The sequence below is a fragment of the Carcharodon carcharias genome, chromosome 7 (assembly GCF_017639515.1).
Source record: "Carcharodon carcharias isolate sCarCar2 chromosome 7, sCarCar2.pri, whole genome shotgun sequence".
NCBI classification, from domain to species: domain Eukaryota; kingdom Metazoa; phylum Chordata; class Chondrichthyes; order Lamniformes; family Lamnidae; genus Carcharodon; species Carcharodon carcharias.
Genome location: NC_054473.1, coordinates 190608866 through 190624137, shown reverse-complemented (window position 1 = coordinate 190624137; position 15272 = coordinate 190608866). Strand labels below are relative to the sequence as shown.

The following is a 15272-nucleotide window of genomic DNA, read 5'->3' as shown; positions in this document are numbered from 1 at the left end:
GTGTGTGTGTATGTGGGGTATGGTCTGAGTTATTGGCTGAAACTGTCCCTCTCCGCAGCTTGACTGGTTACTCGTGTCCAGTTCTCTCCTGCTGTGGGTCTACTTGCCATTGCTTCTTGTACTGGTCACCGAGCCCAAGAAATGTAACAGTAATGTGACCAAGATGGGAGGAGTGTGCGAATTATCGAGTCCAACTACTCTGCAGGCTGTGCGATTAATTTAAATGTTTAATTTTCTCACTGAAATGGCCAATTGTGTTCCTATACCTCTAGGCTTCTTTCAAAAAACCCCAGTAATTTATTTTAAAATAAAACTTCTGTGAACAAGTTGCAAGTACTGGATAACACGTAATAGTAATCAGGAAGTATAACTATCTATCTCTTCCTAAAGAAATCCCCAGCACACACACACACACACAAACAAAGGACAAACAGAGTTTCTGCAGAGATGGGCTTTTGAGAATGGGCGTTACAAAATGAAGGATAAAGTCCACAGGGTCTCGACGCTGTTGACCTGGATTTCCCTCGTGTGAAGATAGGCCGCTGGTCCCAGTGGATGCCTGGATGTTCTCACCAACTGGTCTCAGCTTTGCAGGTCCAAATACAGACCAGTTACACTCAGATGAGGGTTCTCTGGCTACAGGTTGACAGCCACACACAATCGCAGGCAAGGTAGAGAGAGGGAGCCAGTCAAGGGAGCCTTCTTTCCTTAGCTTGTTCACAACTTCAGTTTTTTCCTCTCACCCATGTGGCTGCCGTTTTTGTCTCCCAGCTTTTCATTAATTAAAGTGCTTTGCAGCTCAACACAAATAACTCCTCAAGTACCATAAAGGTCAGGTGATTTCTTGGAAGAGGCCTGCTTATTTACAGTTCCAAGACCTTTTTAAAAAATCCCAGGTTAGCATCCAGATGTCCAGATTATACCAAATCCTTCCATTTTGTAAAAGAAAACTTCAGGCTTGAAAGATATGATTCTAACAACAGGCAGGCAATTGTACATTTATTTTGATCTTTAATTTCTACACATTAAAAAAAAATCTCATTTTACAGATGTAATCACAACATAAATAATCCAAATACAAAACAAAGGCTAGAGGATGTGAGCTGGGAGTCTCCTGGAGTAGAAGTGTGGATCTCTCTATTGTGTATGGGTTGGGTAACTTGTTCCTGGAGTTTATTGTTCTGGTGGGACAGAGTTTAAATAGAAATGGAATCCTCATGGGAGGCACCAGTTTAACAGAGTAATAGTAAAGGAGAAATAAACATGAAGCCTTCCACAGGGGGAGAGCTCTTTTACCACTTCCATATTCGATGGGTAAATGCACTCCCAACACCAGCAGAAAGTGCCATCTCTTGGTGGATAGATCCTATCCTAGAGGGATGGGGTCAGTGCCTCTAATGGTCAGATCAAAGAGGGGCATTAATCTCACCATCACGACACAGAATGGAAGATAGTGCAGTAAACCATACAGTTGGGGCAGAGCTTAGTGAAAAGATCAAAATCTACACATCTCGATTAAATGAACTTGTTAAATACAGGACAAGTTCTGTACAAAACACTTGAATAAGTATTTATATATAAGTTAAACCCACATAGACCCTGGTTAAACAATGCAGTTAACCCAATGGCATGTACCCAAAAATAAATCAGACTTGCTGTTTAAGATTTATATTCTAATTGTTAAATTAAGGCACAATTTTCATTTGAGTATCAAACAGTAATATTTTAAATCTACCCTGTAGATAGTATTTATAAACTAACAGAATATAGTATTGACCATACAACCTCAAGAATTCAAAGCATTTGTTTAATTTCCTTTTAAATAGAAAGGAATCAGCTTGCTGTTCATTCTTCAGTGGTTTGAATGTGCGAGAGGGATGTCAATTCACCTTTGGCCTTTGACCCCATTTCTGGGGTGTGTACCAAAGAGGATCATAATCGATCACAGCAATCAGAAGTTCTATAGTTCTGAATAATGAAAAACTGAGGAGAGTTTGTCAGAATGAAGTGTCCTGACCCTCTCCCCTCCTTGTATGTCAACTCCATACCCATCAAGAAGCTTAAATCCAAGCGTGTAGTGTTTCATAAGAGCAATACATACAGACATTACATAGAGGCTGTGAAGTCCCTAACAATTCTTTAGCAATCAGATGTGATAGAGCTGGAACACCTCAGTTATGCTGTAGGACATGAGTCATGAGCTAGTTCTGGGGAGAAAGTGATCAACTGATTGTCAGTTATAGAAATGTGTGCGAGAGCTACACATTCAGACAGATTCATTGAGCTGCTTGGCAAGAGTAGAGATTAAATAGCTGGACTTCAAGCAGGAGAGATACTGCACCTGCAAGGACATGGTGTTTGAGATAAACCATGCACATCTGTACCCTCAGACACAATTCAGGAAGCCTCCATTTATTGGCTTATGGTCCAAACGAGAGCATAGACAGGGTAGAATTGTCTACAAAGCTTTAGGAGTTTGAATCAGGAGCCCAGTCAGTAGACAGGGCCCCTCAGTACAGAGAGCTCCCATCAGATGTGTCTCGGAAGTGGGCAGTGCTGTCAGGGACTTGCTGGGGGCTGCTATCCACTGCTGAGGGAAGGCTGACTGTACTCGCTGTCTTCTTTGTGTTCTTAATGCCCCAGTTCAGGAACGACAGTTTCTTCACCACTTTCTTGCCCTTCCTGCTTTTCCCATCATCCAGAGTCAAGCACGTCAATGAATAAGTCTTGGGTAACCCACCATAGTACGTCGCACACTTGGGCTGAGATCAGAAGGGAAAAAAACATTAGCAAGGAATTTTAAAATGGCCAAGATCAGTCAATGAGCTGCCTATGCCTGAAAGATATGAATTATTTGCTAAACCATCTCCATTGGTAAAAACTCGAGGCTTCTCAATAACAAACCAATTTCCCCTCTGTAATTAGCAAGTTGCTATGTGACAATGGGAAGTCACAGGTTGGAAAGTTGCAAGCTCACTACCTAGGTTTAGAGGAAGACTAAGACATGTTCCTGCTTTTAATTAAAAAGGAACCCTTCCCCCTCCCATTTATTACCATGCTTTGTAATTCTTGCAGACCAATATTTGACCTTTTGTCAGCTTCAGCAAGGATACTATGCACATTTAATAAAGTGAACATTTCTACAATAGAAACCTCCTTAAAGCACCCTGTCTCTCTCTCTCTCTGTGTGAGGGAGAGATCATTATTCAACAGGCTACAGGGTGTTCAAAAAAATTGAGGGGAGGAGAAAGAGACCAGTAATTAGCAGCAGATAAACACATCCTGGTAAACAAACTCGACTGAGCTCCCAGTGGCCTGTTTATTCAGGAGACTACTCCAAAACATCAGATTTAATCACACCGTTAGACAGTGTACAGAGCAAGACCGGAAATAAAAGCAAGGGGGAGAACAATGTTATATATAAAAATAAATAGGTATGGAATGAGTTACAAGCTGGGATAAATAGATAGGACTGAAACTAGTCATTTATAATAAACCCCCTTAAAATGGGAATACAATGTTCACTGCTTGGGCCAATATTTCTTGAAGCTTCTGGTCATTTCCATTAGAGTGCAGCTTGCTGGAGTAAATAATGGAAATATTTATAGAGTTCCAACTGCAATTTATGGGGAGACAGGGGTGTAGTGTTAATGTCACCAGTAATCCAGGGGTCCAGGCCTTTGCTCTGGGGACATGGGTTCAAATCTCACACGCCAGCTGGTGGAATTTAAATTCAATGAATAAAATCTGGAATTGAAAAGCTAGTCTCAGTAATAGTGACCACGAAACTATCATCGATTATTGTAAAAACCCCATCTGGTTCACTAATGTCCTTTGGGAAAGGAAAGCTACCATCCTTACTTTGGTCCCTGGGATGAGGGGGCTGTCCTATGATGAGGGACCGAGTAAATTGGGCCGATATTTTCTGGAGTTTAGAAGGACGAAAGGTGATCTAATTGAAACCTATAAAATCCTGAAAGGGTTTAATAGGGTGGACGCTGAGAGATTGTTTCCACTGGCTGGGGGAATCTAAAACACGGGGGCACAGCCACAGGATAAGAGGCAGGTCATTTGGGACTGAGAGGAGGAGAAATTACTTCACTCAAAGGCTTTGGAATTCTCTACCCCAGAGGGTTGTGGATGCTCCATCACTGAATATATTTAAGGCCGGGATAGACAGATTTTTGGTCTCTCAGGGAATTAAAGGACGTGGGGAGTGGGCAGGAAATTGCAGTTGAAGTCCAAGATCAGCCATGATGGTATTGGATGGCGGAGCAGGCTCGATGGGCCGAAAGGTCCACTCCTGCTCCTATTTCCTGTGTCTTTACCTGGCCTACATGTGACTCCAGACCCACAGCAATGTGGGTGACTCTTAATTGCCTCTGAAATGGTCCAGCAAACCATTCAATTCAAGGGCAGTTAGGGACGGGCAACAAATGTTGGCCTCGTCAGTGATGCCCACATCCCGTGAAAGAATCAAAAAAAGCAGTTATACTGCAGGCAGCGAGAAGCTGAAACTTGCTGGGGTTTTTGGGGAAAAGTGGAAGGGTGGAAGAAGTTCCATCACCCCTGCAGAGTCTCAGGAATAATCAAACCTTTCTCAATCTCCTCCATCCTACAGGTACAATCATTGGCTTATCACACATACACTGTTTTTAATAGAATCCTCAATCCCAAAGTGTTTATTGACATGAGGCCGAGTGGGACAGCTGAGTACACACTCACCTGATCCCTGTGTACGGTAACTACAGCTCAAAGAACTCGTTTGCATTACGGTTGGAAGGACACCACTGCACAGAAACAAAGTAAAGCTGTACAGCTGGGGCTGAGATCACCAGGACTAGGCCAGAAACAGCTGGAGAACCAGATACCAAGATCACACCAGCCCAATGCAACATCCCCAGCAGGTCAGTGTAAAAACAGCCAGCTTCATTTCCACCCCCGCAGCATCTGCAGCAAGTCACCCAGTCACTGCTGGGCAGCTAAATGGCATCCTAAAGCTAGTCACCGCACTCTGCCCTATGGGGGTGGGGGAAACCAAACATTCTGCTCCGATGCAGCACTTGTGGCAGAACCTGCTTCTCATGGATTGGTCTCTTCAGCCATCAGCAAAAGTGACACCATCTTATGTAGCAGGTAGGATGCTTATGATGTTCTAACTGGAAATGCAGATCAACAGTGGGACATATTAGGCAAAGTTGTGATGCTCACAATCCAAAGACTTGTTGATTTGCACTGATGAGGAATAGGAAAGGCCATTTAGCCCCATGAGCTTGTTCATTCCTCCCCCCGCCCCCCGAGCAGATCCCCAAAGCCTGCCCACCATCTACAAAGCACAAGTCAGGAGTGTGATGGAATACTCTCCACTTGCCTGGATGAGTGCAGCTCCCACAACACTCAAGAAGCTCAACACCAGGACAAAGCAGTCCGCTTGATTGGCACCACATCCACAAACATTCACTCCCTCCACCACCGACACACAGTAGCAGCAGTGTGTACCATCTACAAGATGCACTGCAGGAATTCACCAAGGGTCCTTACACAGCACCTTCCAAACCCATGACCGCTACCATCTAGAAGGACAAGGGCAGCAGATAGATGGGAACACCACCACCTGGAAGTTCCCCTCCAAGTCACTCACCATCCTGACTTGGAAATATATCGCCGTTCCTTCACTGTCGCTGGGTCAAAATCCTGGAACTCCCTCCCTAACAGCACTGTGGGTGTACCTACACCACATGGACTGCAGCGGTTCAAGAAGGCAGCTCACCACCACCTTCTCAAGGGCAATTAGGGATGGGCAATAAATACTGGTCCAGCCAGTGAAGCCCACATTCTGTGAATGAAAATAAAGATCAGCACTCTGGTGACTGCAGCAACACTCCAACAGTCACAACTTCTCTTGGGGTGGTTCAAGGAGGGGGGACAAAAGCGTGGCTAGGAATCCAGCTCAGTCAAGATGTTCCAGAAGCCTGTGTATATGGCAGTACATGGAGTGCTCCCTCAGTGGCCAAGGTAAAGAGCACAGTAGAGGAGACAGTGTACTGAATCAGTCTGCAGTACAAAACGCACATGCACATCCTCTTCTCTCTCCTACCTATGCCTTTGGCAATAACAGCTCACCAGTCATGGAGTCAGCCACACTCCACTCACTAACCCATTTGTTCTTCCCAGGGTTTGGAAGTGGCTAGTGAGATAGTTGATGTGTAGGTTTTAATTTTCCAAAATTCCCTAGATTTGGGGGAAGGTTCTATTAGATTAGAAAATAGTGAATGTAACTCCTTTCTTCAAAAAAAGGGAGGGAGACAGAAAGCAGGAAAATACAGACCAGTTAGCCTAATATCTGTCAAAGGGAAAATATTAGAAGTTATTATTAAAGATGTTATCCCAGGGCACTTAGAAAAATTCAAGGTAATCAGAGTCAACATGGTTTTATGAAAGGGAAATCATATTTAACCAATACATTGGAGTTCTTTGAGGAAGTAACGTGCTGTGGATAAAGGGGAACCAGTGGATGTACTGTATTTAGATTCCAGAAGGCATTTGATAAGGTGCCACATCAAAGGTTATTGCAGAAAATAAAGGCTCATGGTGTAGGGGATAACATATTGGCATGGATAGAAGATTGGCTAGCTAACGGGAAACAGAGAATAGGCATAAATGGAGCATTTTCTGGTTGGCAAGGTATAACGAGCGCTGTGCCACAGGGATCAGTGCTGGGACCCCAACTTTACAATTTATATAAACAATTTGGATGAAGGGATGGATGGAATGGTTGCTAAGTTTGCTGATGACACATGATCGGTAGGAAAGTAGGTTGTGAAGAGGGCGTTAGGAGGCTACAAACAGATATACAGGTTAAGTGAATGAATGGACAAGGATCTGGCAAATGGAGTATAACGTGAAATTGTCCATTTTGGCAGGAAAAATAAAAGAAGCATATTATCTAAATGGTGAGAGATTGCAGTGCTCTGAGATGGAGGGATCTGGGTGTCCTAGTGCATGAATCACAAAAGGCTAGTCTGTAAGTACACCAAATACTTAAGAAAGCTAATAGAATGTGATCATTTATTACGAGGGGGAATGAATACAAAAGCAGGGAGGTTATGCTTCAGTTATACAGAGCACTAGTGAGACTGCATCTGGAGCACTGTGTACAATATTGGTCACCTTATTTAAGGAAGGGTGTAAATGCGTTGGAAGCAGTTCGGAGAAGGTTTACCAGAGTAATACCTGGAATGGGTGGGTTGTCTTATGAGGAAAGGTTGGACAGACTGGGCTTGTATCCGCTAGAGTTTAGAAGAGTAAGAGGTGATTGAAACATATAAGATCCTGAGGGGTCTTGACAGGGTGGATATGGAGAGGATGTTTGCTCTTGTGGGAGAATCTAGAACTCAGGGTCACTGTTTAAAAATAAGGGGTCGCTCATTTAAGACAGTGATGAGGAGAAATTTTTTTCTCTGAGGGTTGAGAGTCTTTGGAACTCTCTTCCTCAAAAGGTGGTGGAAGCAAAGTCTTTGAATATTTTTAAGGCAGAGCTAGATAGATTCTTGATAAGCAAGGGGGTGAAAGGTTATCAGGGGTAGGTGGGAATGTGGGGTTGAGGTTACTATCAGATCAGCCATGATCTTATTGAATGGTGGAGCAGGCTCGAGGGGCCGAGTGGCCTACTCCTGCTCCTAATTCAGATGTTAATATGTTTGGATAGTCGCAGTGCAAGGATGGGTCAACAGAGTCAGTCAATCAATAACAAAGAGAATCAAAAGAAACAAAGAGAAGCTGGGTTCATTCTGATCCCTACTGTGGCTACACTGACATTTTCCTGGGTTATGGATCTCAATCAGGAGCGAGGACCCAGGCTGGATTTCTGTTCTTCCCCCACTTCCCTCCCAGGATCGGGACTGTGAAACAGAAACTCAGCTGCAACGGCTAACTCAACCCAGGCAGCAGGATTGGAACTTGTCTGCTAGACAGATTTTCATTAGGATATTGAGCAGAGTAATCAGTGCTGGCATTGTGTACCTACTCCACTGAATTTCATCATCTCGGTGCAGAATCCTATACATAGAGCCAGTGAGATCTGACAATTGCACACATTCACTCACCAGCTGCACAGTCTCCAGTCCTTGAAGGCTGATAACCTGAATGTCTCGTCCATCTTCCGGTATCTCCTTCAGCATCTTAATCACCTCACTCACCGAATTCCATTTACAATCTTTCCCTGCGACAGACACAATGATATCTCCATCCCTCAGCCCTGACCGCTGAAAAGAGAGAGAAATTGAGACACAGACACACAGAGTCTGGACTCCCAATCACTGATGCATTAACCTACCTCACACCAGGGTTGCCTTAGGGATGGGGAGGGGATGGTGTTGGAGGAAAGGACAGAGAAGGAGGTTGGAATGTCAACTTGTGAAACTCCTGCCAGCTCCGTCTGTTCACCCAGCGGGTGCTTAGGCCTTAAGCCTGATCCTTGTGGATCTTCCTGCGAGTCTAGTTTGATTGCTGGCAGGTACTTCAGTTTTGGTAAAAGGCAGGAGAAGGGGTGGGTCACATAGGCCAAGTCTGACTCTGCCTCCCTGCAGCGATCAGAGCACCAATTCTGTTGTGGCGATACCTTCCCTGTTCCAGGGAAGTGTGCAGAAGCAGAATGTCGAGCTTGAGATCCACCAGCTCGACACAGAAACTCTATCCAACAAATGGACAGATGGGAGTGAGAAATAAATTAAATAGCAAGTGATGTTTGTTATCAAGCAACAGGTTTTTAAGCAGAGAAAATTGAGGCTTTACTTACAGCAGCACCACTGGTGGGATCCAAGCTCATAACCTGCACTGCTGACTCGCCCTGGAGCGTGAATCCTTGATCCTGGTCCCCTGGCATCAAGTGAATTTTACGCGGTGCTGTCCATTTCTGTTTAGCCGAGAACACACTAAGCGGGCCCTGAGAGAAACAACTGCAGTTAACGACACGCCTGAGAAACTGATTCAATAAAATACTGGAATTTCTAGTAAGTGCCATTTGTGGGATCTTCCTGTACCAGTGAGATTAATGGCCGCTCAATGTGTTTTTGGCTGTGCTGGTTTGAGGAAGAAGTATTGGACCCAGGAGAAGCTCACCAGCTAGTGCCCAGCTGGACACGTCAGACAGCCGGAGTCAGTCGTGGCTCCAGTGGGTGGCATCCAGCCTCGTGGGTTCAAGTCTCACTCCAGAGAACTGAACACATAATCCAGGCTGACACTCCCCGTGCTGAGCAAGTGCTGAACTGTTGGGAAGGCTGTGTCTACGCTCTCAGATGGATGTAAAAGATCACATAGCATCATTTGAAGAGCAGGTCAGTGTTTCAAGAAGCCCCATCAGCAGAAGCCTAGGAAAGCAGGCCTGCCCCCGAATGCCTGAAGACTAATGCTTCAGTCACCACCATTCCCTTTCCTACTCTCCAACCCAGCACTTTTCCTGCCTCATTACCTCCCTCAAAAACTTCTCGGACAATCCCTCCACCCCACTGAGTTGCCTCCTGTTACTGACCAACAGGGAGCTGCTGCCTTTCCTGGGTGCTGTGGAATTGCTGGTAGCCATTATTTAAAAGGACTGAAGAGGAAAAGTTAAAAGCAGTGTGGAGCGCCAGGTCACTGTTTATGAAGGCAGATGTGTAACACAAACCATGAGCTACAGTGAAAGTGGGCAGAGTCTGAAACAACACCTGACTGACTCCTCCACTCAACGTTGTCCACAGAGACACACAACTCATTAAAAACTGACAGATAACTGATATGCTGAGATGAAGATGGACAGAAGAACATTTGTATGGAGCATAAACACTGGTACAGAACTTTCGAGTCTGTTCTGTGCTGTGTTTTTATGTAACGCTGATTTCCTTATTCAGCAACTGTACCACTGAGTGTGGCTCTAATCTACACAATCTGCTTCTTGACTCCAGCAATCTAATCTACTCAAGCAGCAACTGCTCTTGTAGAAATGGAGTTTCAGTGTTTGGGGTGGGGACCTGGGGGGAGTCAGTCAGGAATCCTGATCATTGTCCAACAATCATTAGTTGCCTAAATAGTTCCCTAACAGGGACAGGACAGAGTTCAGCCAGGACCACTATTTCCAAATTGATCAGCCTGTCCGCTTATTATGGAGACAAAGGATGTCCACTCAGGTGAGAATGACCATCATGGTAGAATAGTCAGTGTCTTGAGCAGAGGGAAATGTTTACAGGAAAGTGTTGGTGGAAAGCTGGATATTGGGAGTTACACTTGGCAGTAAGCGGGTGAACTCTCAGCCCCGAGTCTCCGCCTGCTCCCAATCCTCCCCCCAGCCCCCACTTCCCATCCTCCCCCAGCGCCCCCTGTTGCCATGCCCCTGGCTCCCCGCCCCCACCCTTCAGCCTGTAACACGTACCAGCTTGTGGAAAAAATCCACCACTTTCACCTTGGAGAATTGCGGCTGCACAACTTCAATCTTTTGATCACTTTTAGCTGCGGGGAGAAAAAAAAACCCACAACATAATCAATAAATCACACAGGACCAGAGTGATGGTGATGGAGAAATGTATCAGAATAAGAGAGATGCACACTGGGAGAGGCGGCAAGAGTACCGATTATATTGGGAGCGTTCATCATGTCAAAATCATCCTCTTGATCGTGTTCAGAATACTTGGTGAGTGAGCGTTTATGGGAAACTCTCAGAATCTCTTGAAGGATCTCGTTCTTCCTCAGAGGTTTGCAGAGGTTCTGAACCCTCATGGCCTCCTCCTGTCCCATTATGGCTTTCCTCAGGTGAGCTTTCCCTGTAGATACAGGACATGTATGAGGAAGTGTTCATTGCTGACTGACCAGTAAAAGGCTCTCAGCTCAGAATGAAGCTTTTATTTCCTAACCGACTATCCCATTCACTACAATATTTCAGATTTTCAAATCGGCAAACATTTAAAACCCCCCCTCTCTCTCTAAACCCCCCCTCTCTCTCTCTAAACCCCCCCTCTCTCTCTCTAAGGGAAATCAGTGTCAGAGCAGTCAGAGGGGTTTTACATTCTAGGAGAATTTAGTGAGGGTTCAGAACAAATATGTCAGCTCAAAGAAAATGGGTGGGAATCCCAAATCTAGACACTCCAGGATGTCAAAGGACATATAGAGTAGGATAAAGCAAACAAAAGGGAAGCATGTGTCAGACACTGAGAGCTCGATACTGCAGAAAGCCTTGAGGAGTGGAAAAGAGGAGGGCTTTCGCTAACAAAGAAATGAGGGAGACAGAGAAAAGGCATGAAAAATAATATTGGTAAGTAAAATGAAAGAGAACTCAGTTTTATAAAAACATAAAAAGCGAGAGGATAATTAAGGAAAGGGTAGAGCCTATTAGAGAACAAAAAGTTAATTGGTGTGTGGAGGCAGAAGATGTGGGCATGATTCTTATTTTATATCCGTCTTTACAAAAGGGGAAGATGCAGTCATTGCAGTTAAAGAGGAGGAGTGTGAAGTGTTGGATGAGGTAAACATAGAGAAAGGACATATTAAAGGGGGTTAGTATCTTTGAAAGTGGATAAATCACTAGGTCCAGATGAAATGAATCCCAGGCTGTTAAAAGAAGCACAGCAGGAATTAGCGTAGGCCCTGAGCATCACTTTCCAATCCTCTCCAGCCACAGGTGCAGTGCCAGAGGACTGCAAACATTGTTCAAAAAGAGAGGAGTGGACAGACTGAGTAAGTACAGGCCAGTCAGACTGACCTATGATTTTTTGGAAAAAATCTTCACGACATAGATGACTATGTGTGGGGTAGGATTAGTAAGTTTGCAGATAACGCAAAGATTGGCCGGGTGGTTAACAGTGAGATTGAGTGTCTTGGGCTACACGAAGATATAGACGGGATGGCCAAATGGGCAAATAAGTGGCAGATGGAATTTAATCCTGAAAAGTGTGAGGTGATACACTTTGGAAGGAGTAATTTGACAAGGAAGTATTCAATGAATGGCATGACACCAGGAAATTCTGAGGAACAAAGGGACCTTGGCATGTGTGTCCATAGATCTCTGAAGGCAGAGGGGCACGTTAGTGGTTAGGGGTGATGAAAAGGGCATATGGGACACTTGCCTTTATCAATCGAGGCATAGATTACAAAAGTAGGGAGGTCATGTTGGAGTTGTATAGAACCTTAGTGAGGCCACACCTGGAGTACTGTGTGCAGTTCTGGTCACCACATTATAGGAAGGATGTGATTGTACTGGAGGGGGTGCAGAGGAGATTCACCAGGATGTTGCCTGGGATGAAACATTCAAGTTACGAAGAGAGGTTGGATAGACTTGGGTTGTTTTCGTTGGAGCAGAGAAGACTGAGGGGCGACCTGATCGAGGTGTACAAGATTATGAGGGGCATGGACAGGGTGGATAGGGAGCAGCTGTTCCCCTTAGTTGAAGGGTCAGTCACAAGGGGGCAGTGAGGGGCAGGAGGTTTAGGGGGGATGTGAGGAAAAACTTTTTTACCCAGAGGGTGGTGACGGTCTGGAATGCGCTGCCTGGGAGGGTGGTGGAGGTGGGTTGCTTCACATACTTTAAGAAGTACCTGGATGAGCACTTGGCACATCATAACATTCAAGGCTATGGGCCAAGTGCTAGTAAATGGGGTTAGGTAGGTAGGTCAGGTGTTTCTCACGTGTTGGTGCAGACTCGATGGGCCGAAGGGCCTCTTCTGCACTGTGTGATTCTGTGACACAATGTTATGGAGAAAAGCGCAAAATTATTCAAGGACAAACAAGGATTTGTTAAGGGAAGCAATTCTTACACCCAGAACACGCCTACTCTGCTACAAAGCAATCTCCGGAGTGCAGGCAGCAGTTTCTTACCTACACGTTTGCGTTCTTCTTTGCTCTGGAGGATAGACAGTGGTGCGAGGCCATCAGGCATTGAATCATACAGCTTAGAGAGCAGCATCTCCTGTTGGTCAGCATCATCCCGGGCATTCACTGCAACACACACACACACACGCACACGGTGAGAGAACACCAACACTGAACATACTACCTGCTATCCGATAGTTTACAGGTTGTCCTTCTCCATACACCTTGATTAATTCATAGGCTCCATCACCTCGCTCACTGCAGCGGTTCAAGAAGGCAGCTCACTACCACCTTCTCAAAGGCAACTAGGGATGGGTAATAAATGCTGGCCCAGCCAGTGACGCCCACATCCCGTGAATGAATAAAAAAATCTCCAAGAGTGAGCATTAGCTGGTTATTTGATTATGGAGGGCATCAAGGTGAACATATACAACTGGCCTCCATCTGGCCATCTGTCCCCACCCACCCTCTCCAAGCCTGGCAGCTCCCAGTACTCACATTGGTGATCCAGCATTGCAATAGCCATAAAATAATGCGCCAGTGCTCTGTAATGCTCCAGCTTCACCTGGACAGTGTAGGACCATGCTGGGGGAACATGCTCCTTGATTGGAGCCTGTGTGATGGACTGGTTAATGAAGCTGTACACATCGGACACCTAGGAAATCCAGAAAAGAAGCATTAACCAAGTCAGCTAACACTGCTCAAATTAAACTCAATTTTCAAAATCAACAATCATGCGTCGTATACAAACCGCCCGCTGTGTGCAAGCCGCCCGCTGTGTACAAATCGCCCGCTGTGTGCAAGCCGCCCGCTGTGTGCAAGCCGCCCGCTGTGTGCAAGCCGCCCGCTGTGTGCAAGCCGCCCGCTGTGTGCAAGCCGCCCGCTGTGATTCCCCACAGGACAGTGACCATGACCGGGATTTTCCGGTCCCGTTGTGGTGACCCAGCCAAAAGTCCACTGACTTCCTGCAGGGGCAGGAAATCCTGCCCTATGTTTCCAAAAACACTCCATTGGCTGCAAAAGCTGTGGGATGCCCTGAGCTTGTGAAATTTCTTTAAATTCCAAGTTAGTATTAATCATCACTTCACTTCCCTCACCCAGTCCATGTCCTGCTGCCTGGACCTTTCACAGCAAATCCACAGCACAAGTTGGAGAATTAGCCACAGACACACCCTAGCAGCAGGTATCACCCATTACAGTTGTTGGCACGAGGGGATAACAGAGAGACTATGTTACATATGATATTGACAAGGTGGACGTGGAAAGGATGTTTCCTCTTGTGAATGAGTCCAGAACTAGGGGGCACTGTTTTAAAATTAGGGTTCACCCTTTTAGGTCAAAAATGAAGAGAATGTTTTTCTCTCAGAGGGTTGTGTGACTTTGGAACTCTCTGCCTCAGGAGGTGATGGAGGCGGGGTCACTGAATATTTTTAAGGCAGAGGTAGATTGATTTCCTTGTCTAACAAGAATCTAAGTTTATCAGGTGTAGATGGGAATGTGGAAATCAAAACACAAACAGATCAGCCATGATCTTATTGAATGGCGAAGCAGTCTCAAAGGGCCGAATGGCCTCCTTCTGCTCCTATTTCGTATGTACTGGAGAAGCAGTCCAAAGGCCCCAGTTAATAATCTGAACGCAAGTTCAAATCCTAGCAGCTGGGGATGAAATAAATCTGGAATTATAAAGCTAGTCTCAGTAATGATGAGCATGTAAGTACTGAATTGTAGTGAACCAGATGGGTTTTTACAAGTGGCCTTTAAGGAAGGAAATCTGCTGTCCTTACCTGGTCTGGCCTAAACATGACTCCACAGCCACAGCAATGTGATTAATTCTTAAGTGCCCTCTAAGATGCCCTCAGCTATATTCAAGATGGCTGACCACCACCCTCAAAGGGCATGGGAAATAAATGTCGACCATACTCACATCACATGAATTAAAAACCCAAGCATGTAACGTACCCTGGCAGCTTCCTGTGCCACCTGCAGCAGGTTGAAGTATTGGTTGCGAATTCCAGGCAGCACCATCTTCTCAAAGGCACATTCCTGGGCTTGGGCTAACATCAAGCGGATCAGCATGTTCTGCATCGATGGGCTCATGTCGAAACTTGGGGTGTGGGTGAAGGTTTCTTTCAAGTGGCTCAGCACCCCTGAAAACAGAGTAAGGTGAGGAATGTGGTAGGGACACTCGACAGATGGTTACACTACCTTTTACCTCAAGGGCAATTTCTTTTGTCTCTTGTTTTAGTTGAAATCTCATCATTACTCGTTGGTCCAATCATTCAATCCCCTAAAAGGCTCAGAGCGCAAATAATGTTACCCTACATTATACTCCATCTGCCATCTTGTTGCCCATTCACTTAACCTGTCCATATCTCTTTTACAGCCTCTCTGTGTCCCCCCCACAGCTTACCTTCGCACCGAGTTTGGTATCATCAGCA

The 15272-nt window shown here is 45.4% G+C and overlaps 1 protein-coding gene across 1 annotated transcript in view; it reads right to left on the bottom strand.

Moving 5' to 3' along the window:
* Positions 1-986: 986 nt before the first annotated feature.
* The window catches only part of rhpn2 (rhophilin, Rho GTPase binding protein 2), a 58389-nt gene continuing 44103 nt past the window's right edge, over positions 987-15272 (bottom strand). Inside the window, exons 8-15 of the mRNA XM_041192395.1 lie at positions 14794-14981; positions 13333-13489; positions 12841-12960; positions 10602-10793; positions 10406-10482; positions 8798-8944; positions 8106-8264; positions 987-2762 (exon numbers count right to left, since the gene is read on the bottom strand). Of these exons, the coding sequence (XP_041048329.1) occupies positions 2511-2762; positions 8106-8264; positions 8798-8944; positions 10406-10482; positions 10602-10793; positions 12841-12960; positions 13333-13489; positions 14794-14981 (1292 nt within the window). The 3' untranslated portion in view covers positions 987-2510. The remainder of the gene's footprint in view (positions 2763-8105; positions 8265-8797; positions 8945-10405; positions 10483-10601; positions 10794-12840; positions 12961-13332; positions 13490-14793; positions 14982-15272) is intronic.